Genomic DNA, 27902 nt, shown 5'->3' with positions numbered 1-27902 from the left:
CCGCCTGTGCTTCGGGGTGGCGGTGGTGGTGCTGCGGGCCGCCGCCTGCTGCCTCGCTCCTGGCCTGAGCCGCGCCGCGCCGCGCCGCTCCCCGCCTGCACAGGTACCCCCTGCCCGGGCCGGCCCCGGCGGCAGGGAGCGAGCGGGGCCACACCGGTGCGGAGGGGAGGGAGGGAGGAGCGGGAAGGGAGGGGGCTTCATCCCACACCTCAGCGGCGGGGCCGGCCCCGGGGGCCGCCGGGCCGCAGCTGGCTCTTCCCGCTCCCCGGAGGGGCGGGTGGGGAGCTGCCGCTGCCTCTCCCAGCCCTGCTGGGCTGGAGGTGTGGTGCCGGGGGTCGCCGGCCCCGAGTGAGTGGTGGAAGCCGGTCTTCCGCTCCTGGGGACCCGCCGCTTGGGGCGGGCGGATCGCCCCGAGGTACCGGTGGTCGCCTGACGACTACTGCCGCTTTCCGTTACCTGGGGCGGCCTCCGCTGGCGGCTGCAGAGCGGGGAAGGTTCGTTTATAGCGGATCCTGGTTTACTCTGTGTAAAGGTTGTAGCCGTAACGGTCCTGACTGGGTAAAATATCTTGTGGGCTTGTTTTTATGGTCGTAATCTATAGAAGAGCGTGGATCGGATTTTAAGTGACTTTTTAACTTAAAAGTTCTTCACTAAACGGGTCTCAGGCAAGTAAATTTTTAATAGTTTATCTTATAAAGTCCATTTTATCAAATGTTAATACACTTAAGGTTACTGGCTTAATGGGAAAGCTAGCACTGTGTGGTACAATGGGCACATTGCTTTGAGAGATAACTAATTATCTGACAGGTTTTGTGCCTGAGAGAGAACTGTTTCTAGGTGGATTCCGTGGAAAACTTTGTTGATCTCATGCTGTTCAACCTTATTGTCAGTGGATGTAAGAACAAAGGTAGTTTTTACTTTATTTTTGTTAAATAAAACTGTCCCCGCGCCAGACCCATGAAGACCAGTGGCTGCTACAAAACTTATGGTAAATATCAGGCCAGTCCTAGGCAGCACTTATCATATTCTTAAAGCTTGAGTTCATTACTCCAGCACCAAATCAAGATGTCAGCTTTACTCATAAAGAGAGATTTTTGTTTTGAAAAACAGTTACCCTGGAAAAGAGCTTCTGTTAAGGAGCAGAAAAGTGTGTGGTTTGGTTGGGCACTATTGAGGCTAGAACTCGATTATGAGACACAGCTTTGATCATTTCACTGTGGGGGAGAGCAACACGCTAAAAGCCCTGCAGTGAAGTTGTTTCATAGTCCCTCACGCTCGGGGTCAGTATGCTTATTTCATCAAGAACAAATACAAGTAACTGAGCAGATAATTCCTGAGTATAAAGTTATGGTAGGAGGAGGACACAGGTATTCTTTAAATTGCTTTTCTAGCTAGTTCAAGCAGACTTCAGAAGAACTGATAATTAGAAGCTAAAGCTATAAATGAGAAATAAAGCACCTTTTAAAAATGAGGATAACACAATGAGAATAGGTTCCATAGCTCTCAAGAAAGTCTAAAGGCAACTGTAGAAGATAAATTTTAATTATTCTGAGCTGCTGCTGGACAAATATATCTTTTGCAAGATCCACAGAGTAGGATGGTGTGGACAGGAGTAGAGACTATGTGTTCTGCACTGATTTTCTATCACAGCTGGCCCGTGAACAAACTGACTTAAAAGTGATGTATGTCTGCCTGGTTTGGAGCCATCTGCTTGTGATGTGACCATCTGAAGGGATTAGGTCTGGTCGTGGTGGGGAAGCAGCTGTGAAACTGAATGGCCTGTCATGAGTAGAAAACTGGAACAGATTACAATTCCTTATGGCTTTGTATATTATAGGTCTTGGAAACTGAAAAGACCTCTATTCTGAAGACTTTTTTTCTGGCAGTTGATAATTTATAGCAAATGCAACATTTTGGTTGTCAGTCTTAATTAAATCTGTCCTGAAAAATCTGACAACTAAAAATCTGACTTCTGTCCTTTTTGTCAGTCAAAACAGACATAGGAAGCAGCAGGAAGATCATCAAATCTCACACAGATACTAATGATGCAACTGTTGGTTTGGTTTTTTTTTCCCCTTAAGTGTCTTTATCAATTGCCTTTATTCTCCCAAGAAATAAACATGCAGGTCAGACTAAATGATTGCATATAGGTACCTAAGTGCATCAGTGCAGCTGCTGGAAAGGCTTTAAGGGTAGAGAAAGGCAGCGATAAAATGTTGATGCTTGAAGCTGGAAGGTAGAAGCTGCAGAAATTTACATATTTTAGAAAACATTTATAAGCTGTCAAAGATTTGGTCTCTCTTCCATTTTATCTGTACAGCTATGTTGGGTAGTTGTATTTATGTGGGCAGAAATCTTGTTGTAGATGAGGTTATGCTGGTAGGTATTAGTCATGTTAGAGTGACAAAAGAACTTCTTTGCTGATAGAGCCATGCCACCCAGTGGAAATGCAGCAAAGCCTGTAGCATCTAGAAAGCATTTTTCAGTGTTTGAAAGATGATCTTGGAGACAGGAACTAAATCTGGCACATCAACTGTTGGAAAAATGTCATACAACTCAAAAATGAAAGCAGTTGATGCTTAGTTTTGGATAGCTTGAGTAGAACGAAGTGTTTTGGACAGCTCTTTTAACAAGGGTCTCTAAGGACTAACGATGGATAGAAGCCAAGAAAGGCAAGAGCATGGGGAAAAAAATGCTACTACATCCATCAGTTTCAGTTGGGCTGGATGTGATCAAAGAGTGTTTAGAGCTTAAAAATCCACTGTGGAGCTATTTTGTTGCAGAAACTGTTCAGTAGGACAGATTTAGCATGCCACACGTAGCACCACACTTCCAGAAATGGGCTTTTCACAGCCCTGTGAAAACCACTGGTTGCTCTTGAGCGCTGTTGGTAGAACTAGCCTGCCGCTGCTGTGTGAGGAGTGCTTCCCAGCCTTTTTCCAGCCTGTGGTGTGGAGCCAGCAGGCTTGCTTGTGTCACCTACCTGCTGTTAATTTTTGGGAGCAACTCATGGGCATCCAGGAGGCCTTGGACTGTCATCTGAAGAATCTGCTGTGTGTGGTTTCTGGGTAGGTGCAGTGGAAGTCCTTCATGTCTTCTCATTACTCTTCAGGATAAAGGATGAGAGAGATTCTGCTCCTAGATGCCTTTTTTTTCTTGCAGATGTCTTTCATCTTACTCTCTCCGTTGCTTTAGTTCTGTACTTATGGCCATATGTGTTTCAGAGGGGGCTGAGCAGTGGTGCCCTGACCAGCAATCCAGAGCTGGCAGGCTCTGTGCTTCTGGAAAGCAGGGATGTTTCCAGGGGCCGTGGCTTCAGAATACAAAGGAAATCTTAGAGCACAGTGGATGCAAGCAGGACTTCAGTTTGAATGCTGCCAGTTCTATAGTCTTTCTGTACCCTGCCGACTCCTGAACCCTCCTTCTTCCAGTCACTCTTTCATCCCCCAACTCCAGGAAAGAGTAATTAGAAGTAGAGTTTAAGTGTGTCAAAACAGGTATCTGTGACATTGACTCTCCTCTGGTTATATCGGTTCTTGTGCAGTGCTGCTCATGGAAGGCTTCAGCAGGAAATGGGAATCCATTTGTTTACTGAATCTAAAATTCTAGTAAAGGCACAATTCAGTGCATTTTTCTAAAATCTTGAGCCCACATATGACCAGTTGGGGACTTTAGAATTGAGTTACTTGGAGGTCTTCTGACAGTGACTCTTAATTTGTGACCATGGGAATGCCTTGGGCAAGACTTCCCAATATAATTTATATTTCCTTAAGGTTTTGACTGAAATTCCTTATAACTAGTGTTGAACAACTTGAATATATATCCTAGATTTAAGTACAGATTAGTTCATATGTTGTCTGATTGTGTCTAATGGTAAAATCAGGGGTTTTTGTTAAACTAAGGCAGCAGCACCCAGACTAAATGTATGTTTAAAAACTGTCCCTGAAGTAGGCCATTCTGTCTGCAAGAAGATCCTTGACATGCTTGGCATTGACTCAGTTGTGCCAAATGTTGCCAACAAATGTTGCTCTTGTCTGCTTGCCAAAGTAAAAAAGCCACTAAATCTCATTATAAGATATGCTTAACTATGATTTTTTTTTTCCATAAGTCATGCAGCAGAATTGTTTCCTTAATTTTTATGGCACAAATACTTAGAAATTATCTGCTGACAAATACTGGGAATATGTGTTGATATTTTGTGAGCAGGCCTGTTTCAGCTGTGTTCATCCACTGCTTTGACTTGAATTTACTACTCCCTGTCACTTTTGTGAAAGATCATGGGATTTTCTTCTGAGTTTTGCTTTAGGCCTGTTTCCTTTCTCCCTTCTCTTCCTTGTTGCATATATTCCAACTTCTTCTCTTGGCTTTTTCCACTGTCTTGTAGGTCTGTGTTTCAGGGGGTCTTACCCCATCTCTCCATCTGCCTAAAGAAAGGCTGATTCTCTTGGTCTGATTTGGTGTTGCTAACCTGTTTGGGGTTTTTTGTTTTGCTTATGAATACATTTACATGTGCACTTATGTAAAAAAGTTATTGTATGTTGTAGGTTAGATTAAGTAGCTTCTGTCTGTACAGGTAAATTGAGAAGCTGACACTAAGAAGCACATACCAACTTCTGATTATTACTGAACATGGTTCATTGCAAAAACTAATGAACTCAACATAAGAGGTATCTGTTGAAGAGAAATCCTGCTTTTTCTGGTAGATATCTCTCGAATGGCTGAGCTGTTAACAACAGGAATAGAAACCACTTTCCTGCTGTTTGTTTCTCAAATTGAAACAAATACATGGTTCAGATCAATGAGTATCTCATCTGATACAAAGATTCAAATGTTTGTGCTTGTATGGATTTGATGGGTGGACCAGTTGGTGAATAGTGAGTTATCTGGGTAGTCACACTCTTAAGGGTTTTGGTCAACAGCTTGATGTCCAGGTGGAGACCAGTGATGAGTGGCGCTCCTTGGAGGTCGCTACTGGGGTCAATGCTGTTTAATGTCTTTGTCGGGCACAGTGGGATCAAACATACCCTCAGCAAGTTTGTGTGCACCAACAAGCTGTGTGGTGCAGTTGGCATGCTAGAAGGAAGGAATGGCATTCAGTGGGACCTGGACAGGTTGGAGAGGTAGGCCTGTGTGAACCTTGTTAAGTTAAACAAGGCCAAGTAAGCGTAAGGCTGCATCAGAAGCAGCGTGACCAGCAGTTCGAAGGAGGTGATTTTTCCTGCTTCTACTCTGCTCCTGTGAGACCCCACCTGCAGTACTGCATCCAGCTCTGGGGCCCCCAACATAATAGGATATGGACCTGATGGAGCAAGCCCAGAGAAAGCCATGAGGATGCTCTGGGGCTGGAGCACTTCTGCTGTGGAGACAGGCTGAGAGAGCTGGGCTTCTTCAGCCTGGAGAGAAGAAGCCTCCAGGGAGACTTTAGAACAGCTGCCAGTGCCTAAAGGGGCTGACTGAAGAGGGGCTTCTGACAAGAGCCTGTGGAGATAGGACAAGGGGGGATGGCTTTAAACTGACAGAGGAGAGGTTTAGATTAGATATTAGGGAGAAGTTATTCACTGTAAGGCACTGGCAAAGGTTGTCCAGAGAAGCTGTGGCTGCACCATCCCTGGCAGCGTTCAAGGCCAGGTTGGATGGGGCTTGGAGCAAGCTGGTTTAGTGGAAGGTGTCCCTGCATGTGGCAGGGGGTTGGAACTGGGTGGTCTCTAAGGTCTCTTCCAACCCAGACCATTCTGTGATGCTATTATTTGTATGTCTTAAAAGGTTTATTTAAATTATAAGGTGTATCTTGAGAAGTTCACTCTGTTTCCACAGGTGTCTGGGTTGCTCAAGTGTAGTCGAAAATAACTTGAGAAATGAGATGAGCAGTGTCTTTTTGATGCAAAGCCATTCAGAAAAGTTAGGATTAGGTAATAGGTAATAAAATGGCAGATATGATTCAGTGTCAATAAATCTGGTGTAATAGAGTGGTGCATATAATTTCATATATAACATGATGAGCTGACCCTTAACACCAAGGAATGAAATAGGGCTACTAAAGTGTAAGTTCCATAGCAATCAAAAAGCAGATGAAACAGTAAGAAGCATTAGGAAGAGAACAGGAGACAAACCAGAGCATAATTATGAAACTGTATAAAACAGTGGTTATCCCACATCTTGAATTCTCTGTGGTTCTTTCTTGTCAGTCATATCAAAAGATACAGAAGAATTGGAAAATACTCAAAGACACAGAATAATCTAAGGTATGGAATAGCTGCTGTTCAGGGGTCACTGAAAAAGAGCTCAGCCTCAGAGAAGTAACAGCTGAAAGAAAATGATAAAAATCCATAGAATAATCATCAGCATGAGCAGGGTGGGTAAGGATAGACTTACTGATTCCTCAGCTGCAAGAGTGAAGGAGCAACATCTGAAACTAGTAAGATCCAGGTACAGAACAAAAAAGAAGGTGCCTTTTTGTGTAACAAATAGCAATTCTGTGGACTTCTTTGCCAATGGATGTTGTAGCTGCAAGCAGGGAAACTAGATGTGTTGGTGGAAAATAAATTATCTGAGGGTTTTTATTTTATAAAAATTGCCTTCAACTTCGGGAGTGTCTGAGTTTGGCATCATTGAAGTATTGGGGTGTCATCCCTGTTCTCATTCTTCCCTACTAGTCATTGTTGAAGATAAAATGGGATGCTGAGCTAAATGGGCCCTTGTTCTGATTCTCTACTGTCCTAAGATTAGGAAATTGTGCCAATAGCAATAAATTTACAAAATGGTTTCAGAGAAGACTAGTTTATATGTACATTATTTGCATTATGTAATTTATAATCTAATGGAGCTCATAAACCCATTTGTCACAGGCCATCTGCCCAAACCTCCATCCCTGAGACCAATCTCTGTGTTAAAAGGTCTTCACTATCAAGAAGGAAAAACAAAGATCTTCTCTTATGTTCCTCTCTGTCTCCTCCTGCACTCTGCCCTAAAACCTTCTGGCTGCACTAGGGCATGTCCATCTATTTCACCTGCTTCTGGTCATCCTTTTAACAGTTCTTCACCTTTAGTCAGTATTTCTTGTCAGTCAGTCAAACTGAATATACCTTCAGCTGTCCTTTTGTATGGCTAATGAAGATTGACAAAGCCAGTCAGTGTTCATTGAGATGAAGCTCTGGAAAGCTCTTAAGTGCAGTAGTTGCCTTCATGGAAAGACAGCACCTGACTCATTGATCCCTGTTTGCAATGTTTCTTGTAAAGTCAGGTGTGCATTAATGACGCCTTTGCTGTGTCTATGTTCAGTTTTGGTGGAAACAGTGAATGTAAATAAGAGCATCCACTATCTTTGGTGTGTTCTGAAATGGAGGATAAAGCACTAGCAAACTATATTCTTTACTTCTAACAATAGGATCTGTGTGGGGATTTAATCATGTTTTGTTTTAGAAGCATAAACTTTATCTGCAGCAGCCTGACTTACCTTTTCTGAGTCCTAATTTAGAGAAGAGCTTGAATACTTGTCAGGCATTGCTGTCTGGGTAGGCTTCCTGCTTGGTATAAATACTTTAAATAATTTTTCTTAGTGTAATGTGACCCATTTACATTGTGTCATTGCTGTCTGACATGAGACAGGTAGAGGCTGAAGACTTGCCTTTTCATGAGGATTTTATCAAGAGGGAAGTATTTGGCTAGCCCACATCTCTATGGGTCAGTCATTTAAACAAAGCCACTGCTAAGAGGTGCTCTCAGTTCAGCACTTACTGTGGTTTAAATGATACAAATGTAGAGTTTGTCTCTAATTCTTGCTTGAAATACTTTATTGTTTTCAACAATTTTAACTTGTATCTTACCTTAATTTTCAGAAAAATGTCTGGAACCGATGATTTTTCGGTAAGTAGCAGTTTTTCTTTCCTGGAGATCAGCCAGTTGGTTACTTCATTCTAAAAGTTGACATGCTTTCTCAAGAAAGGAGAGCTTACAGTTGAGAGGTTATTTCCTCTGTACTGCAGCTGTGGTGTTTTCCTTTTGGGTAGATGTAGCAGTCTGTGGATTAAACACACGAAGCTGCTGGGCACTTCATGGGTTCTTTTCTACTATAATATTACCAAAGGAATTGTGGTTTAATAGTGTCCGAATAGTTATATAACGGCAATCTGTAAAAATCCTTTTGGATTTGTGCAGAATTGCTCTGTATGGTTGGTCACTTTCTACCATTGGTTTGCTAAGTGCAGCATGTCAGAATGCCTCTTTTTCCTTAATGGTAGAAGATGCACAAAAATAAATGTAATCATCTCTGTGCAGCAGCAAAGAGCTGTTTTCCTATTTTGGCAGCTGAAACATACACACATAGTGGGTGAATGTCTGCAACTAGTAAGTCCAGTAGACATTTTACATTCTCACTGGTGCTTTGTTTTTTAGCTGGCAGATGCTTTACCAGATCAATCTCCTGCTAAAACCTCCAAAGTGAGCAGTACAAAACCTGGTCAGCAACCTGGTCAGCCACCACAGGGTTGGCCAGCTTCAAATCCCTGGAATAACCCAAGCGCTCCCCCTATGGCGCCAACTGGACTGCCACCAAATACGTCCGCTTCCACTATGCCATTTGGACCTCCACCAACAGGAATGTATCCTTCAATGCCCCCTGGACCGCCTGCTCCATTTCCTCCTCCTCCTGGTGGTCCATATCCACCCCCAACTGTGCCAGGTCCTGTCCCACCAGGGCAATATCCTCCACCAAATATGCCCTTTCCAGAGCTTCCAAGACCTTATGGTGGTCCAACAGAGCCAGCTGCACCTCCTGCTCCTGTTGGGCCATGGGGATCCATGCCCTCTGGAGCATGGGGACCAACAATAGGAGGGCAGTATCCTGCACCTAGCATGCCATATCCACCCCCAGGGCCATATTCCGCTCCTACCCAGACTCCAGGGGCTGCGCCAACAGTACCATGGGGTACGGTCCCACCTGGAACATGGGGACCTTCACCGCCAGGTCCATTTCCTCCACCCACAGGATTATATCCAGCTCCAGGACTGTATCCTACGCCCCCTAATCCTTTTCAAGTGCCATCTGGTCCTGCTGGTGCTCCATCAATGCCTAGTGGTCCTCATGTGAGTATTTCATTTTGGTCTTGAATTACTCTAGAAACGTTATACTTTTAAGTGTGGAAATTCGGTAGCATAAGATCTGTTAGTGCAGGTTAGGAATTTCAGCACATCTGCCTTCTGTAGTCAGTGGAATAGTAGCCAACTTCTTAAATGCTTAACTAAATATCCTAGAATGGTGAAATTACATCAGCTTGGGGTGTGTCTAAGCATTACATTACAGTGGTCTTCCACTACTTGGGAAGCCTTCTCTGAAAGGCAAAAAAAAAGATAGGTAGCCTTGTAATAAATTCTGAAGGAGAAAATAGTCTCTGATCTAGAGAGACTGCTTCTAGAGCACGTACAGAGGGAATAAAATCTTTTAAGGGTGAATTAAGTTTTAATTAAAAATTTTTGTAACTGAATTAACTGCTTTATGAAAAGCCTGTATTGACCATGAATTATTATCTCTTGCAGCCTTACCGTTGAATACATTCTGGGCAACAAAATACTGTAGTTTTCCCACCTTCATCCACTACTTATAGAGATTTTTACAGTTTTTGTTTCAGTAATGTTGGGGGCTATGAAGAATACTTGCCTCTTGTATGTGCATTTGAGGTATGAAGGAGCAGTTTGCATAAATCTTCTTTGCTCATATGCTGGTATATGGTTTGGTTTAATAAAGTGAATTACAAAGAGCAGAAATCTCACAGAAAACATCTGTGGATCTTAATATTAGCAAGTATTCCTTGGAAAAATGAGAGCTGCCAAGAATTACAAGGAATCGGGCCCAAGGACTTAGAAGTTAATTATTAAATTTCCATGAATGCTTTAAGTCTTGTTGCCAGACTTGTGCTGGTCACTGAATGGATGGATAGTCATATTTTGTCTATTTTCAGGTTGTTCTAAAATGTCAATAAAGTATTTCAAGATTTTAGTCAAGAAATCTAATTTTTCAACATGCTACAGTCATTCAGACTAAAGAGACAGAGCATGGGAACTTGAAGGTTTTCTCAGCATTTTGTATATACTCGAACCTTATTGCTCAGTCTGGACTACGGAGGAGAAGATTTGAAATACTTGGTCTGACCTGTCAGCACACTGTTCATGTTCACAAACAGGCATTTATGTGCAAATTAAATAACCTGGATGTGCAGTTAACTTTAAATCAACAGATGTGAGTTTTATGCATGCAAATGAGGACATCATTTTGCCAGTTCTCATTCTGTGGTGGTTGGAAGTTTGGCTTGGTCTGTGTAAAGAGAAACTGATTCCCACTTAGGTAAGGTACTTCCCTATTTCTAACCTGGGTTCTAGTCATTTAAAATTTGACTTTGCTGTTGCGTGGTGTAAACTCAGCAGACTTTTTCAGAGTCCCTGGAAACTGAACTTGAGCATAAAAGATCAAAAAAAAATCCCTATCTGACAATTCCCTTCCCAGCCATTTTTGGCATGGCATTTAGTTCCATCAGCTACAAAGATCCTTATTGCCACAGTTGAGAAGGAGGAGGTCTTACTGGAGTTTCCCTGGGTGTTGTAACGGGGAGAAGTCCTCTGTTCTCAGCTAAGGTGTCTGCATACCTCACTGAGTAAGTGTAACTTAGGAGTAATTGAATGTCTAGAAGCACTGCTGCGTAGCTGTCTTCCCCCTCTGAAGGGGCACTGCAGTCGGTGTTCATATTCTTGCCATATCTGTGCTAAGTGCATGCAAGGGGCTTGCTGCAATGCTAGTTTAGTGTTACCAAGACATGGAGCCATGTGTCAGTGAGGAGTTCTGGCACTCTTTGTGGTACTTCATAGCCTATACTCTGACCATGGATGGCTTGTTTTATCCCCAGCTGGGGATATCCTAACTTAGCCTTTGTAGGTAGAATTAGGAGCAAGTTTTGCTTAATATAGTATCTCATTAGGGAGTCTTTGTATCATGGAACTGTGAAAGTGAGGTGATTCTCTTCCAGTACCTTATTGTGGCTTCCTGCATGTGTGTGATGGACTTCTTAAAAACAAATGGGGTGACCTGATGGTGATGCTTGTTTGTAGTTTAGCCTTTACAGAATCATAGATCGGTTTGGGTTGGAAAGGACCTTAAGATCGTCTAGTTCCAACCCCCTGCCTTGGACAGGGACACCTCACACTGGACCAGTTTTCTCAAAGTTCGTCCAACCTGGCCTTGAACACTGCCAGGGATGTAGCATTCACAGCTTCCATGGCAGCCTGTTCCAGTGCCTCACCACACGCAGAGTTATATCTACCCTAAATCTCCCCTGTTTAAACCTGTTACCCCTTGTCCTATTGATACAGTCCGTAATGAAGAGTCCCTCCCCAGCATCCCTATAGGCCCCCTTCAGTTAGTGGAAGGCTGCTATGAGGTCTCTGTGCAGTCTTCTCTTCTCCAGGCTTAACAGCCCCAACTTTCTCAGCTTATATTCATATGGGAGGTGCTCCAGTCCCCTAATCGTACTCGTGGCCCTCCTCTGGACTTGCTCCAGCAGTTCCGTGTCCTTATGTTGAGGACACCAGAACTGCACACAAGACTTGAGTGAGGTCTCACGAGAGCAGAGCAGAGGGGCAGGATCACTTCTCTTGACCTGCTGGTCATGCTCCTTTTGATGCAGCCCAGGGTATGGTTGGTTTCTGGGCTGCAAGTGCGCTCTGCTGGGTCATGTTTAGTTTCTCATCAGTCACCACCTCCAAGTCTTCCTTAGGGCTGTTCTGAATCACTTCTCTGCCCAACATGTAGCTGTGCCTGGGATTGCCCTGACCCGGGTACAGGACCTTGTGCTTCACTTTGAACTTCATAAGGTTGGCATTGGTGCGTCTCTCTAGCGTGTCAAGGTCCTGCTGGATGGCATCCCTTTATGGCGAAGTCCTGCAGTATTTTTTCAAAAGAAAGCAGTTAGCTGGTGCTGTTTTAATTTAAAGTTATGGAAGCTAATAGAAAAGGTATATGTATTTTTTGTTCTAGAAAGACAATACTGGAGCTGAACAAAAAACTTAATGTTTCAGCTTAAAACTTGGCATCTGTAACTCTAGAAATAGGAGCCGAAAGTGCAAGTCTTCACTAACCTTAAATAAGGCTCAATTGCCCCCAAACAGACCTGGCTTAGATCTTGGCAAGACTAATTTAAAATTAACATAAGAGAACATTGACTATATTTGCTCAAGTGCTTTTTTGATACCTGCAGCCTTAGATAATAAATCAATATAATAACAAAACATATATTCCAAATGAATGGGTCATGCAGTAGCAGCACTCCAGTTCAGAATTGCACTGGCTGGATGTCTTTGCAGGGAATGGGAAGAAGTAGGAAAGGATAAAGCGAACGTAGCAAGTAATGATTTTTTTGAAAGGGGATTTGTAAAAGTAACTAGACTTCTAGGTTCTTCCTGAAATAGGCAGGATTTAGTACTGGAACACTTAGGCTAAAATTCAGTATATATGGGATGTTTTTCAATGTATATTCGTATTTCTTGAGGTCATGGAAACTGTTTCATAACCCCTTTGTTTTTGTGAGCAAAGTTCTTTGCATAGCAGTGAAAAGGGTATACCTGTTAATCTATTGTGTAAAAACTCAAGTTGTCACTATATACCGTGTAGTAACTTTATCACATGTTATGTCAAGTGTGAGCAACTTCTGGCCTGAAGCTTTTGCAATGGAATTTGTACATTTCTATGCCTCATTTGAGTTAAATTGCTGAGAAGTTCGTTTTGACTTGTGCTTTGAGATTGACATACTGCATTTGTTTACAATATGAAATATAAGCAATCACATCTTTAAAGTATAGATTATCACCTGCTGCTGTATTTTCTTTAGATGAAACAAATATTGCTGTATGATAGTGAGAAGCTATAAATACAGGATTTGATATTTTTTTGAAAATGCTGTCACTTTTGTATAAGATTAGACATTAAACGTATTTTCAAGACTGTTGTGTTTACTGTTTTTCACTTACTGCTTTTGACATGCCTGTGTAGACTTTTGCCTTGAATAGTGAAAATAGGACATCCTTGATTTGCAAAGACTGAATATAAAATCAGAATGACTTGACTTTTGTGAGTGTTTTTCCTCTTCCTTTTGTGATTTTTTTGCAGCCTGTGCATAAGGCATATTAAATGTGGATGTGACCATTGCTATCTTGGAGCATGTCAGTCTCAGGTATTGCCCGTTCACAAACTGCCTTGCTAATGAAGAAAAAAAAACCCACCTGATTTTGCTTGCTGTAGAGGAGGAATGGGACTTGTTTTTCACCTGTGAAGAGTGTTGCGTGTGTTTTTTCCTGGCTCTGAACAATTCCAGTGCTAGACTGACACATTTGGATGTGCTGAGTTACCCACAAACCACTGTTTTCATTCTCTTATCAGGAGTTCAGTGGGATAGGGTGGATAACTATGAGAAACTCCAGGGCTTGGCAGCAAGGTGAACTACAAAGTCTGGTCATCACTCATCCTTACGTTTATATTCTTCGTATATCTTGGCCTGCAGAACAGTTCACACTGAGCTGCCTTTACTCACATCTTCACTCTTTCAGTAAGGTAAAAATGGCAGCAGTGAGCAGTAAAGACTGGAAATAATATTAGTCCACTTTAAGGTTAGAAAACAAGCTCTTCTTAAACTGTGCACTGAATATAATTTTTACATCTGTTACAGTACGTGTGGCCAATGTTTTATCTTAACTTTTGGCTGTGGGACTGTGTGCTCCTCTGGATTCCTCTAATGAATTATTCCTTGCACCTTTTCTGCATTGGTAGAGATGAAGACTTGGAAATGTTGATCCAGTTATGTTAATTGCTGACTGCCCTGCAGACCCAAAAATCTGTAATGGAATTTCTGGGAGGGGATCTGCCAAGCAATAGTTATGTACATAATTCTTAGGGGAGTAGTTAGTTTTGAAAAGCTATTCCAGGGGTCTTGCAAAGTGGTGACTATGTGCATAGTTAGATCTACTGTGTCAGATATGATATATTAGTTCTGGTCTACCATTGTGAAGGCAAGCACTTAGCTCCAGGCAAGTTCTGAGCCATTTTGTGCACAGGCATTGATTCACTGACCAGCCAGTGCTAGAACTGCCTCTGCACTGTCCAAAAGGTGAGACATCAGTATGAAAGTGTCCTTCACCTCTGCTAAGTAAAAGCCCTTGGGCATCTATGTTAAGGATGAAACTTCTCATACATATATTTCTTAATACTGGTTTTCCTATTTCTGAAGTTAAACACAAAATTCCAATGATTAGAATGCAATTCCATATGCTTCAAACAGCTGTTACCCACCAGACACATCATAGTGTTAAGTGTCATCTGCAAATCAATTGTAATACAAGCTTCTAATAACTAGTACGTGCTGCAAGAGTTACCATCGCTGCACAACACAACAGAATGCGTTTCCCTCTGGGATGTTTGGAGAAGGACATGCACTGGGACCCAGATGAGCTCGGTGGGTGAATGTTGGTATGTGTGACCTTGAGAGGAGTGAGCTCTGCACTCTGTCCTGGCTCCACCTGGGAGTGACTGATGCCTGGAAATGTGCCACTTGGGCATGGGCAGAGGTTGCAGTAGGAAAGGTCATGGTTTGAAGAGGGATAATGGCTAGTTATACATGACATTGGTGTACTTTGTATTGGCTCAGTTTTCCCAAATAGCATTTTCAGGGTAGTTGTGGGAGGATTGAATTTAAAGTTTCCTCTATTCTCACAATTCAGAGGAATTTGAGCTAACTCAAACCAAAAATGTGCTTTTGTGCAGACACCCATTAAGCTGTAACAGCAAGGTAAGTTCTTGTTGGTCACTATTGCCTGCAGGATCTCTCAGCTATGTGGGAAACAGCATGAAAAGCTGTTTGCACCATAGTGGGTACTTCTGTTCCAGAGATCTGCTGATTGTTCAGGTTGATGACAGTGAAGGCAGAAGAATGGGGACTTTGTATCCCCTGTGCAGCAGTTCATAAGTTATGGTTAAGTTAAAAATTCCACCTGCAGAAATAAAAAGGAATGGTCAAGGTAATGGTGCGAACACTTCGGTTCTGTAGTAGTGCTTTCCAAAGCGTACCCTCCTTGTTAAATGAGAGACAGAGATGAAATAATACCTGTGTTTCTTCCCCCTTTCCCACTTTGTCGTGGCACTCAGAGGGGAAGAGCTATGCTGAGAAGCCAGTGGCATGCTGTTGGGTTTAATTTCAGGTCCTAGTTCTGTTGTCTGTACAAGATCTCACCTGCTCTCACAGATTCTTCTGGTGATTAGGGGAGGGAATTCTTGGAGCACTTGTCCCGTAAACTCTTACATCAAGCTGTGCTGTCAATCACCAGATTTGTTTCACTGGGCATAATGGTGGCTTAATATACATCTCCCTATCCCTTCCCTCTGCCACTATCCCAATTACCTTTAAACCAGGTAACTTCCCTGATACAACCCCATGTACAAAGTGTTCTGCTGAATGAGGCAGAGCAGAAAGCTCAGGCAGAGAGCAGCGTAAGTGGGACCATGACCCTGGTGGGGGCATGTTTGCATTAGACTGTCAGTGGGAAGATCTTCATCCAGAAGAGGAGCTGGACCACATGTTCACCATAAGCACTTAATTTCATGCTCTGCAGAAGAAGTTGTTCCTCTGAGGGATCCTAGAGAGGATGAGTTACTGAAATTATCAATGGTTGGATCTTGTGGGCAGGTGGGTGCAAGTCAGGTATCCTGCAGTGCCCTATCCTGTTCGTACCTGTTTCTGAGGGATGTTAAGGCTGGAGATGTCATCCTTGATGTGAAATGAGGGGGGCATAATTCATAGTTTGAGTTTAAAGTGGAAAACTGCTGGTGGTGAAGACCGTGTTTTAAAGCAAACACCAGCTTGTATTGCTTCAAAACTGGATGATGGTGTGAGTTTAAAAGCAAGAGAGTCATAACATCAACAAGGGGAAGCTTTATCACAGTGAGGACAGGAGAGCATTGGAGCAGGCTGCGCAGGGAGGTTGTGCAGCCTCTGTCCTTGGGGGCTTTGAAGGTCAGCCTGGATAAAGCCCTGAGCAGCATCGTTGGTCTTGGAGCTGGCCCTGCTCCAAGTGGGGATGAGGAACCCCCTGATGTCCCTGCCCACCAGAACCAGCCCTGACTCTTAAGGAAATTGACACTGTTCTGTGTCTGATTAAAAGCAAACATGGAATTTATCCATTCTTGAAACAAGTTCAGAAGGGGGCAAATGGCACAGATGAGATCTACACTCTGGGGTGGATCTATGACTTCTGGTGGGAGCCCAGTATGTGCTAACAAGGGGTGATCTTCCCTGGTCAGGATGCTCCATTTTCCTAAGCTGTTAAAGGATGATGAAAAGCAAAACTGTATAATGATGCCTTTTCACAAGAACGTGCCTCATTTGCATGATAATTTGCGAAGCACTTTATATATAGTGCTTTCTGTGGTAGAAATTGTCCAAAGGAGTCTTGAATCTTGTGCTTTCTATTTTCTCTGTATTCCCTTCAGTTGCAGGGCAACACCCTCCAGCACAGAGAAGGTGGTGGAATATCCTATTTTAAGTTTGATCAGAAGTGGGAAGAATTAATGCTTTAATACCGTGGTGCTTGTTCTCACTGTGTGTTGGGCTGCATAAAGCTGGAGTTCCTCAGTGCTCTTCAAGGACCCAGAGCTGGTTATCTTGAAAGCTTTTTAACACAGGTGCTTCAACGTCTATTTGCATTTCAACCTGGATGCTGTCCTTATTTTCCTGCTTGGAAATCTGAGCATGAGCAGCACCACGTAACCTGGAAGATGGGGATGATGGCATCAGTAGATCTGCCATTTTCCTCCTTGATCACAGAATCATAGAACAGCAGGTTGGAAGAGAGCTCAAGGATCATCTGGTCCAACCTTTCTAGCTAAAGCACTACCTAGACTAGCTGGCCCACCACCCTGCCCAGCCAAATCCTTACAGTCCAGTGTTCGGGAATCCATCACTTCCCCAGGGAGATTATTCCAATGGTTGATTGTTCTTGTGAAAAACTTTCCTCTTGTGTCCAGGAGTAACTTGTGCCCATCACCCCTCATCTTTTCCTTGGGACTCCTTGTCAAAAGGGAGTCTCTGCCTTCTTTGTACCCACCCTTTAAATACTGCAACATGGTGATCAGAGCTCCCATGAGCTGCCTTTTCTCTAGGCTGAGCAAAGCCAGCTCTCTCAGCCTTTCCTCACATGGCTACGTTCATCTTTGTGGCCCTTCTCTGGACCCTCTGCATCCTGCCCACATCTTTTTTCTACAGTGAGGCCCAAAGCTGAACACAGTTTTATAGGTCTGGCCTGAGTGAGAAGCACTGAGTACAGTGGGATAATGACATCTTGATACTCTCCCGTTGGTGTGTACTGGCTGTCAGAGTCAGTAAAGGAGAGTGTCTGTGGAGTGACACTGAGCAAAAACTGCTCTGCGTGGTTCAAAGAAAAAGCAAGCTGGAAAAATGAGCTCATGGCTGTTGTGTGAAGGCAGAGCTCGATGTGACCCCTCTGGTTTTTGGCTGTCTGAGCTGGTCGCGGCCCGTCACCATCCTGCTGCCATCAGCAGAGGGCAGCGCTGCTGCTCTCAGCCCTCCTGCCTTGGCAAATCCTCCTGGCACAGAAGGCTGTTTCTACTACTGATTATTTTTAACATTGAACTTGATAAAAATAGGGAAAACCAACAGCAGTTTATCCACTCGCAGTGCTGTTTGCGTGACGTTGCTGTAACCCACATCTTCGCACAGACTTGTATTACACTGTGTTGGGTTTGACTGCTACAGGAAGAACACAAACACGCTGTACACAAGATTTAAATCTGAGCCTTGTTCGATGCGAGGTCTCATAGGAGAATGAGTTTCTGTGCTCTGCAAAACTCTGGCATCAAATGCAGTGTGGCAAAGAAGGAAAACCTGCTGACCTGCCAGGGACAAAGCTCTTCTCTCTCCTATCTCCTCTGGTTTTCTGAGCTATGGGAAAAGCCACCTACCACAGTTGGACTCTGTGATCTTTAAGGTCTTCTCCAACCTAAATGATGCTATGATTGCTGTTACAATAAAAAAACACTCTTAGGAGTGGTTGGTATTGCAGCTGCCTTGGGTCAGGTAGGGTTGTCCCACCTTCCTTTGGCCTTCATGTTTTCCTTCCGACTCTGTGTGCTGAGTGCAGTATCACTTAGGGCTTTTACTTTCCTTATTGAGCATCTTTCCCGTGGCAAAGACATGGGAACAGCAGTGGCACACACTGCCTTTGGTGGGGGTAGGCTTGAACAGATTCAACCCCCTCCTGCAGCACAATGCTATTCCTTTGGTCTTTTTAGGCTGGATTAGTTGTCTGCAAGGTTGAATGAGTCGAAAAGCACCAGGATTTTGCCTTTTTGGTAGCAGCAAGCCATGGGGGTTGTTAAACACATCTGCACAGGCAGTTGGGATCAATGTAGGGATTCCTCATCCAGTTTTTTCATACTATTAAGATGCAAAAGCTTCTTTAAGGGTCTGTGGACAACGTGCCATGGAGCTTGGTGCAGCTGAGAAGGGAATTACTACAAAGTTTGAGCCTGGGGGGCTTGAGGACTTCTGTTGATCTATTGACACAAATTGCCACAAGACCCGCTTAACTCTTGGAAAGCACCTTAATGCTCAGGTCAGTGCATCCAGTATAAAATGATTCACATTTATTCATCTCTAATAGTAGAAAAGCTTCAAACTGTGGTGTGGGTTTGCTCATCTACAGCATCAGTGCTAGAAGCTGCGTGAAGCTTTCTGGGGTGGACTTATTGTTCTCCTGGCACTGCCAAAGCAAGAGGGAACTGAATGAGCTGGAATTTTGCACTGGGAGAAGGAAGCTGCAAAGGTGGGACTTCTGCTTTGTGCTTTATAATAGAGAATAAAAGGGAGCTGGTGCAGGGGAAAGAGAGCAAGTCCAGACTTGGTCATATATGTGAAGGTATATGTGAGCAGCAGGGATGATGCTGCATCGATGCTCTGTATCTGCTGCTTTTGCTGTCTTGACGATCAAACTTGAGTTACTGAAGTTCTCAACCTTTCTCTGCATTGACTTTTTCACTAGTGCTAGGGGAAACACATGCCTGTGTCTGAGAAAGGAGATGATGTTGTCACAGTTCCCATTGCCCAGCCTGGGAGCCTGCTCGGAGAGGAAGGAAAGATGATGGTTGAATTTAACACCTCGGGACTACACCAAGCACGGCCTCAGTGATAAATCTGCAGCCCACACGTTGCATATGATGGTTGCTGCCAACCCCATGCACAAGTCAGGCCACAGAGCTTATGAGACTGATAAAATCACACTGCTGTGCATTGTTCTGCTTTGTAAAGGGAAATGGATCTCTTCAGCCATTGAGCTTCTTGCCCTCTAGATTAGTTTCCTTCCCTTTAATTTACCATGACAAAGACAAGACAGAAGCAGATTTCTGTTTATTAGTTTCCATTAAGCAGTTTGAAATTACCACTTTGAAGTTATTTAACTTTACAGAGAGAGGTTGCACATTGGAGTGGAGTCTTTTGCCTCTGGGAGACTTGGTGGCTACAAGAATAGAAGATGATGTTAATTCCTGATATAAATCAGCATAAAGTAAAGGGTACTGGGGCCAAGCAAAGGGTTGATAACTCCTCAGCTGTAATTGCAAACTTTCATTTATATATAAAGTTATTTGGCTTAAATGGCTTATTTTAAACTACCAGAGTATGTAGTTAATTAACCCAATGGTAAACATTACTGTGACATTATGGCAGGCAAGCCCTTCAATAAACAGCACTCGATAGATGGTGGCACTTCAAAGCTATTGCTGAGCAACCTGTCAAAGGTTGTTGCTAGAGGAAAATGTTTAATAATGTATGGTATTGTACAGTGAAATGGTGCCTGTGTGTCTGGGGAACCCAGAGCTGGTGGGTGAGTTACTCCCAGTCCTGAAGGGACCTTGAGCCCCCTGTGGAAATGAGCTAATGCTCACCTCCACCCTCATTGCTGGATCCCTCTCCAGCTTTCTTGTAGCCCCCCTTTTAGATATTGGAAGGCTACTTGAAGGTCTCCCCAGAGCCTTCTCTTCTTCAGACTGAGACCTTGCAGAGAGGCAGAAAAGACCTTGACTCTGTGTAAGCACTGCTCAGCAGTAAGGAAAACATCCATCTGTTATCAAGCCCCATACTACCTGCTGTGAAGAAAATTAACTCCATCCCTGCTAAAACCAGTGCACCGTTAAATATCACTTGGCTCTTGTGTGCTATCAGATTAATGCTGGGCATTTAAAATAGGGAAATTAAACTGTGTAAAGAGAACGTGTCTGCCCATAGTGAAGTGCATGTCAGAGACCACCTCCCTAAGTAACTGTGATCCAATGACTTAGCAGCCTTCCTGGCTCCTCTGTCTCTCCCACCTCTTGGGTTGGCAATTCAGAGCTTTCAATTGTACGTGGTGCCAAGCAGGGTTTCGTTTTCTTTTTAGAGTCTCTAAAGCAAACAGGATACTTACTTACGAGTGCTTAAAAATATTTTCCAAACCCCAAGAATATGCTTATTTTTGAGAAATGACTGGTTTTCTATCCACTGTTGAGAAGCAGCCAGCCCTGGTTTGCAAGGCCATGTATGGCAAGGCGTTACAATACTGCGAGGGAGAGGCACCATCTCTGGGCCTTAGGTCTCCTACAGAGCCAGTACATCCCTTGTCTACTGCTCCAGCACTGAATCCAGCCACTCTGTCTTCACTATCCCAAGCCGCCACACTTCCGTGTCCGACCATGTGAGTCACAGTGGGATGACTCAGGCGACAGGGAGCAGAGCAGAATGTGGATGTTTCATAGCTCTGCATGCAAAGGGCTCTTGGCACCCGCCCCATGAATGTTGAATCATAAACAGAGTGGTCTGGGTTAGCAAGGTCCTTAAAGTTCATCCAGTTCCAACCCCAATGCCACAGGCAGGGACACCTTCCACTAGACCAGGTTGCTCCAAGCCCCGTCCAGCCTCACTCCTCATCCTCGCTGCTGCTTGGCTTTTTCAAGTGAAGAAATTACCTCAAATATTGAGTCATGTGTTCACTTTTGGTCAAACATTTTTTCAACACTGTGTATCCGTTGCATAACTGGAAGCACAAGGCTTATGGCATTGGAAATGGAAAAAAACAGGGAAGCCTTTTTGGTAAATGTTTGGAGCCTTCAAGTGAAATCCTGAAAATAGCAATACAGGTTTTTCAGGAAAATCTCCCTTACCAAAGACATTTGGGGGAGGGGGGGTGGCATGTCTTAGGGTGGAATGGGAAAAGCAGTGCACTATGGAGGTAATACAGCCTTAGCTGGCTACCTGGGAAGGCAGAAGTCACCGAGACCTGCTCTGTGTGTGTCCCTTTACTCAGCTTTATGAACATGTGCTCTGCACATGTGTACCGCTTGGTTAATATATTCTTAGAAAGATGCTGGAGCAAGGACTTGAAGGGTTGTTCTGGTGAGCAGCCATCTCCTTGTGCTTGAGTTACAGGCTCAGGAAGCTCCAGATGCTCATGCAGTGCCTCAGGGATCCTTCAGCATTACTGGCTCCAATCCTCTCCAGGTCCCTTTGCCCTAAAACATTCCCAGAGGTATCACTGGGTCTGTTTGCTGTGGTGAGGTCTGCTCGCTGTGGCAGGCAAGTGAAGCAGCACTCCCTGCTTAAACATCTCCCCAGTTGGAGCATCGCACTCCCTTCGGCATCCCTGGCATCTCTCATCAGCATTTGACAAGCTTCAGTGTTCTACAGAACTTCAGGGTGTGAAAATCCAGGCTGGTGCCCCAGTAGAGAGCAGGCTGCCCTCTTTCAAAGCCTTTATCTTTTAGATAAGAAGAGATGAACCCTAAGAAGTTACACTAAAATCCCTTTAAAACAAACTCAAGAGATTTTTGCCTTTTGTTTGTATCAGCAAGGCCATTTAGTTTAGCTGCTGCCTTGAAGAAGTACTTTCTATGCATTTAATGGCACCAATTAAAGGGAGTGTCACTTAATAACCTTTGGTCAGCCCCAAATTGGTCAAGCAGTTGGACAAGATGGTCGCTATAGGTCCCTTACAACTGAAGTAGTCCTGTTCTGTTTTGTTCTGTCCTATTCAGTTCTGACAGCAACACCTCGCAGCAGATCAGCATCTCAACAAGCCTTTTTCTTTTCTATTGCATTAAGTTGTGAAGCCCATTGAGCAAGCAGGAGATGATTTCCCTTCAATCTGCAGTAAAACTGCGCTTGCTGAAATTACAGCTGCCGGCCTTGCTGCTCGGGTGAAAGCCAAAGCTTCTCCAGCTTTTTATTTCTTGGTGGTCCCTGGAGAGAAGCAAAACCACAAAATTTAGAAGGAAATCTGTGGTTTACTGAGCTTCAGTAAGGCTGTGAGCCCCCCGCCCCCGCAGTGCTGCATCCAGCTCTGGGGACATAAGGACAATGGAGCTGCTTGAGTGAGCTCAGAGGAGGGCATGAAGGTGCTCAGAGGGCTGGAGCATTCCCCTATGGAGACAGGCTGAGAGAGCTGGGGTTGTTCAGCCTGGAGAAGAGAAGGCTCAGGGGAGACCTTAGAGCAGCTTCCAGTACCTAAAGGGGTTACAAGAAAGCTGGAGAAGGGCTTTTGATAGAGGCCTGCAGGGATGGGACAAGGGGGAATGGCTTTAAACTGACAGAGGGCAGACTGAGATTAGCTATTAGGAAGAAGTTCTTCCCTGTGAGGTTGGTGAGGCACTGGCACAGGTTGCCCAGAGAAGCTGTGGCTGCCCCATCCCCGGCAGTGTTCAAGGCCAGGTTGGACGGGGCTTGGAGCAACCCGGTGTGGTGGAAGGTGTCCCTGGCTGTTGGACACCCGGCTGGAGCTGGATGCTCTCACAAGCCCCACGGGTGCTCTGCCAGGGCAGGGGCCGGGAAGCCTCCGCGGTGTGAGCAGGCACGCACTGCAGGCGCGAACCGCGCGAAGCCCAAGTCCCCCGGGTCCCGGTGCCGCGCAGCCATCGCTCCGCTGCCCCTGTGCCACGGGCCCTGCCCCGGGGGAGCGGCCGCTCCCGCTGCCCGCCCCGAGAGGGCGGGTCCCGCTGCCCGGGGCGATCGAGCGCTGGAGCCGCAGGTGCCGCACGGGTGAGCGGGTGCCTCCGAGCACGGGTCCCGCGGGGAAGGGGCGCGGGGCGGCCGCGGGTGAGGTGGCAATGAAAGGGTTGGGGCTGCGCTCGCCGCTCGGTGCGGGGCAGCGGGAGCTGGGACGCGCGGGGCCTCCGCGGGTAACGGCAGCATCGGGAGCGCTTGGTGGCTTTAGGGGTGACCGCGGGCGGTTATGGTACTGTAAGGGTGGTTGGATCTCATGGGGTGCCCTGTCTGTACCCCACAACACGTGCGGAGGGAGCATTGGTGCACGGGAGGCTGAGGACACCCAGGAAGTCACTGCAGAAATAGCACCGAAGGGAAGAAATCTCGTATTCCTTCCCCAAAGAGGTGCTTTTCACGCTTTGAGGGAACATAGGAAATACTTGGGGTGCGTTGTAGACGTCTGTGCTGGGGTGTTCCTCACAGCTGAGCTGCCAAGGGGACATCAAGTGACATTGACAGCAGCCCAAACGCTGTTGGAAATGCACCTCTGAGGTGCTACCGTCCAGGGCTCACAGCAGCCCGGCAGTGAGCACTGCGGAGCTGCAGCACAGCAGTGACAGCGGGTGACTCCCCAGGCCTCGAGCTCGGCCCTACTGTTTGGGGGCAGAGGAGCAGTGGGTTCTCAAATCCTCAAACATCAAACTGGGAAGCTGGTCCTGGTGCAGAGACAGGAGCCTCCTGCCAGGTGAACTGCTTATGGCATGGGGCCGAAGCAATAGGAAATGTGAGTAAGGGAACCAAATTGCTTCTGCCTGAGGTACTGCAGGGAGATCAGGGGAGAGCAGGCAGGGGAGGACCCCTCACCGCAGCAGCACAAGTCTTATTATACAGCTGCATACCCGTGGCTCGGCCAACCCCAATCCAGCTGGATCCAGCCCCGGGGAGCCTGCAGGAGCTTTGTGTGCACCCCCGGCTTTGCCCTGTGCACAAGTGGCAAACTCGAGGGCTTAAAGAAAACCCCAGGAGGCAAATAGCAGCTTTGAGAGACATGAGGTGTTCACATAGTTCAAACAGATGCTGGTTGAAGGCCAGCTGAAAACCCCTGTGGGCTCAGGAGCGTGAATGTTTGGCTAGGGAAAGGGGTTGTTTGTTGCTTGTGAAACCTTGGGGTTCTGTCACTCCCAAGGCCTGACTTGCTGCCACTTTTCTGCATCTGGATGCTTCTTTCAGAATTTTCCTTCTGTTTTCAGTTTGGAATTTTCCTTTCCTCTCCCAGTTTCTGCCTCTCTGGGTTTTTTTTTTAACTCCCTCTTCCTGCTTCCTCCATGAATGCTCTCTTTGACGGGAGGAATCCAGCAGGCAGGTATGGTCCAGCCCTGCTGCAGTGGAGCAGCTCGGCCTGAGCTCATACAACTTGTAAAGCAGCTTTTACCCACTGGTCCGGAGCGGCGGGTGGCACGTGTGTCCCTCAGGGGCACACCGGGGAGAAAGGGGATCTGCACCCGATGAGTGCCACACTTCTTGTGCCTTTCCAGGCCTGCTGGGAGCATCCATCCTGCATGTCATGGGGTGTCTGCGTGTTCCCCGATGTGCTGTGCTGTGGTTGTACCCCCCATGCAGCTCATTGTGGCCCCCACAGGGATTTTTGTTTAGGCTTTAACTGAAGTTCTGTCTGGGATGATGCTGTGGGGAATGGGGAAGTGGATAATGCTGGCCGTGGGTGCACAGAACAGAGCTGCTCCCATAACATGGTGGTCACTGATACCACGTTACTCATCACACCAAGCTGCTCTGATCCTTCACATGCTGTGTTGGGGGCAGAGCGTTGTCACCTTCCCTTGCACAGAGCCTGCGTGTGCCACCCAGAGCCCTGCACAGGGAGCCAGCAGCCCGCAGCCAGGGCAGGGAGGTGGCCGTGTCCCCCCCATGCTGCTGTCATCTCTCAGAAGGGGCCTGGTTGGCAGGGCCTTGCCTGCCCTCAGTGCAGCTCAAGTGGCTGGGTGATGGTGAGGGGTCCCTGCAGTTCAGTGTCTGCTTGACACCAGCAGCGCTGTAAGGCCAAAAATGGCACCGACAACCCCCAGCAGCCCATTTTATCCAGAGGGTGTTCGGGCCAGATTCACCCGTGGAGCTGCTCATGGTGGTGACCATTTCTCCTGCAGGGATCAGAAGAGGGCTTGCTCTGTGGTGCTGGAGCTGTCGGTTCTGCCTGGCAGGTACGTGATGGGGACTGACCACATTCCAGCCGGTTGCTGCTGTGAACTGTAGCTCTTCTCAAAAATCTGTTTTCAGATCATGTACCTTAAAAATGACTTTGTCTTTTTGTTTCAGGAACAATGTCAGACAGTTTCTCTGTAAGTATGGAATCCTTTAAAACAACGTGGGGGTTCTGAGTGTTGCCTCTCTTTGCAGCAGGGACCTTTGGCTGGGGTGGGGACGTGTCTTTGCTAACCTGCCTAACCCCCAAATCCGCCTCAGTTACGTTGGTGTTTACTGGAAACCCATGCCCAGGCACTAACCTCACCCAGCTGCTGGGCAGTGGTTGAGCTCTCACCACTGGTGCATGTTGTAGGCTATGAGAGGTGGACGCTGGAGGACTCAACCTGAACGCAGGACTCACGTCACCCCCCTATCGCCCCTCCTCTCCCCTCTGTTCACAGTTAGCTGATGCCTTGTCCACCGGCAACAACCCGAACCCCTCTGCCCCCCAGCCCCAAGGCTGGCCCTCCTGGGGGAACCAGCCACCACCTCCTGGGGGGGTCCCAGCCTACCCTGGCCCTCCAGGACCCTATCCTGGAGCACCAGGACCCTATCCTGGAGGACCAGGGCCATATCCCGGAGGACCAGCAGGACACGGACCGTATCCAGGAGCACCCGGACCATTCCCTGGAGCACCAGCAGGACCAGGGCCGTACCCTGCCCCAGGACAACCACTCAGTGGCCCTGGATTTGGGCCCCCTCATCCACAGGGGGGACCAGCTCCTCCAATGGTAACAGCTCCATTGTTTTACAAGGGTTTCTGCATCTTTACTGCTGAGTTTTGTTTGTCGATAAGAGGGATGTGGGGCTGGCTGTCCCAGGGAGGTGGTATGGGTGGCCACTGTCTCATGGGGTTGTCACACCACAAGCCAGCCTGTGCCAAGCTTCTGGCTTTTAACACATTTTCTGCTAACATCCATCTCCCTTGTCTCCCAGACAGTCCCCTTTGAGCTGTACCTGCAGGCAGGACTCAGCCCTCGGATGCTCATAACCATCACAGGGTCCATCAACCCCAATCCAAGCAGGTACCAAGGGGCGTCAAGCACCAAAGGCAGGGGGAGGGTTCTGTGGGGCACTGTCAGATGGAACACAGCAGCTGGAATTTGCTTTCCGTTCCTGAATCACACCCACCTGGTGTAAGATCAAATATTACACACAATAAATGTCCTGTTATTGCCCAAAAAGGTCTGTGGTTTTTTTTTCCTGCCTTTTTGCTGCTTTTTTTTGTCAAGCCCAGGGCTTTTGTAGAAAAAAGCAGCAAACCTGTTACTGTCTTTGCAGGTTTTCACTGGATTTCAAGAAAGGGAATGACATTGCCTTCCACTTCAATCCCCGCTTCAATGAAGACAACAGGAAAGTCATCGTCTGCAATTCGATGTTCCACAATCACTGGGGAAAGGAGGAGAGGACAGCTCCAAGATTTCCATTTGAAGCTGGAAAACCCTTCAAGGTGACAGAAACGTGCCCAGCTGGGTCTCTGTGTCTCAACAGCAATCAGGCGCTGGGGAATGTGGTCAGGGCTGTCTAATAATACTTTCGCATCAGCTCTCAGGGATGCTTTTAGGGCAGTTGCCCGATGTTCTTTGCTGGCTGTCCAGCACAGAAGGTTCTATGGCACTGCCACTTCTAACCCCTCCTGCAGGTCCAGTTGCCCAGGGTATAACTTCTCGCCACTTCCATTACTCCTGTTTATTATTAGAGCCTCATTATTTATACTGCTATTGTTTTATAAAGCATTTTCTCTGATAGCACCCAAGCTCCCTTTGTGAGCTTTTCCCTCGTGCAGAATAGGTTAAGATTTGGTGTGAATGCAGCTCTCACTGTGTGGAGAACCACTTATTGAAAGCAGTTATAGTCATGAGGTGACAAACTCTGGGCTAAACCATAGAGGAGGAAGAGCACGGCAGGGCTTTGGCGAAGGCAAAGGTCACCAGTGATGTTTGCAGCTATGAATTGCTGCACCAGCTCATCCTGGGCTGCACTCAGCTAGCAGCAGCAGCCATAAGGCAGTGCCAGCCTGCTCAAGCCTGTGGCTTAAAACAAATCCAGCGGTTATCATTTGGCTGATGTGCGGGTTTTATTTCAGCTCCAGATCCTTTGTGAGGCAGATCACTTCAAGGTAGCAGTCAACGATGCTCACTTGCTGCAGTACAGCTTCCGTGAGAAGAGGCTGAACGAGATCACCAAACTCTGCATTGCTGGAGACATCACTCTCACCAGCGTCACGCCAACCATGATATAACTATGGTGGTGCAATTTTAATGCAAACTTGATGCTTTTAACATGGCTGTAACCAAAAGTGCCTTCTTACATGAATACTTTGAGGTAATAAAACATACTTTCACAAGTAAAATTTGTGTTCGGTAAGGTGTCAAAAGGCAAAATACCTTTCAGCAAGCTGGGTTCAAAGGTGGAAGTATCTGAATTCTTGCTGTAGAGACAGCACATCACTTTAGCAGAGAATGACGGCTCAGAACAGCTTGATTTGCTGCCCTGTATCCTGGGCTGCATCAAAAGGAGCATGACCAGCAGGTCGAAGGAGGTGATCCTGCCCCTCTACTCTGCTCTTGTGAGACCTCACCTGGAGTATTG

At 46.1% G+C, this 27902-nt stretch overlaps 2 protein-coding genes across 5 annotated transcripts; both read left to right on the top strand.

Moving 5' to 3' along the window:
- Positions 1-6: 6 nt before the first annotated feature.
- Positions 7-9787, top strand: MAPK1IP1L (mitogen-activated protein kinase 1 interacting protein 1 like). Of its 4 annotated transcripts, XM_062618450.1 has the most exons (5): positions 221-494; positions 2784-3068; positions 7836-7863; positions 8392-9081; positions 9532-9787. In XM_062618450.1, the coding sequence occupies exons 2-5, from the start codon at positions 2839-2841 to the stop codon at positions 9541-9543; spliced, it is 960 nt and encodes a 319-aa protein (XP_062474434.1). In that variant the 5' UTR covers positions 221-494; positions 2784-2838; the 3' UTR covers positions 9544-9787. The 4 variants fall into 4 exon arrangements, with proteins under 4 accessions (XP_062474435.1, XP_062474436.1, XP_062474434.1 ...); XM_062618451.1 differs by lacking the exons at positions 221-494; positions 2784-3068 and adding an exon at positions 7-103; XM_062618452.1 differs by lacking the exon at positions 2784-3068 and having other exon boundaries at positions 122-494.
- Positions 9788-25173: 15386 nt separating this feature from the next.
- Positions 25174-27663, top strand: LGALS3 (galectin 3). The gene is made up of 6 exons (XM_062618441.1): positions 25174-25267; positions 25383-25405; positions 25712-26041; positions 26247-26335; positions 26592-26760; positions 27397-27663. Exons 1-6 carry the CDS (start codon positions 25189-25191, stop codon positions 27550-27552), a joined length of 846 nt encoding a protein of 281 aa, XP_062474425.1. The 5' UTR covers positions 25174-25188; the 3' UTR covers positions 27553-27663.
- Positions 27664-27902: the final 239 nt, after the last annotated feature.

The sequence above is a fragment of the Pezoporus occidentalis genome, unplaced genomic scaffold, assembly GCF_034315485.1.
Source record: "Pezoporus occidentalis ecotype Australia unplaced genomic scaffold, CSIRO_AGI_Poc_V1 ctg200, whole genome shotgun sequence".
Taxonomy (NCBI): Eukaryota; Metazoa; Chordata; class Aves; order Psittaciformes; family Psittacidae; genus Pezoporus; species Pezoporus occidentalis.
The sequence above is the reverse complement of the archived record's forward strand: the minus strand, read 5'-3'. Positions and strand labels throughout refer to the sequence as shown.

What these genes read in the sequence shown, in the direction of transcription:
- MAPK1IP1L (XM_062618450.1), top strand. Translation starts at nt 2,839, where the DNA reads ATGGGCTTTTCACAGCCCTGTGAAAACCACTGGTTGCTCTTGAGCGCT. An exon ending in CTGCTGTGTGTGGTTTCTGG is followed by an intron (nt 3,069 to 7,835) that starts GTAGGTGCAGTG and finishes CTTAATTTTCAG; the next exon opens with AAAAATGTCTGGAACCGATG. An exon ending in CTGGAACCGATGATTTTTCG is followed by an intron (nt 7,864 to 8,391) that starts GTAAGTAGCAGT and finishes TTTGTTTTTTAG; the next exon opens with CTGGCAGATGCTTTACCAGA.
- LGALS3 (XM_062618441.1), top strand. Translation starts at nt 25,189, where the DNA reads ATGGTGGTGACCATTTCTCCTGCAGGGATCAGAAGAGGGCTTGCTCTG. An exon ending in CAATGTCAGACAGTTTCTCT is followed by an intron (nt 25,406 to 25,711) that starts GTAAGTATGGAA and finishes CTCTGTTCACAG; the next exon opens with TTAGCTGATGCCTTGTCCAC. An exon ending in AAGCTGGAAAACCCTTCAAG is followed by an intron (nt 26,761 to 27,396) that starts GTGACAGAAACG and finishes GTTTTATTTCAG; the next exon opens with CTCCAGATCCTTTGTGAGGC.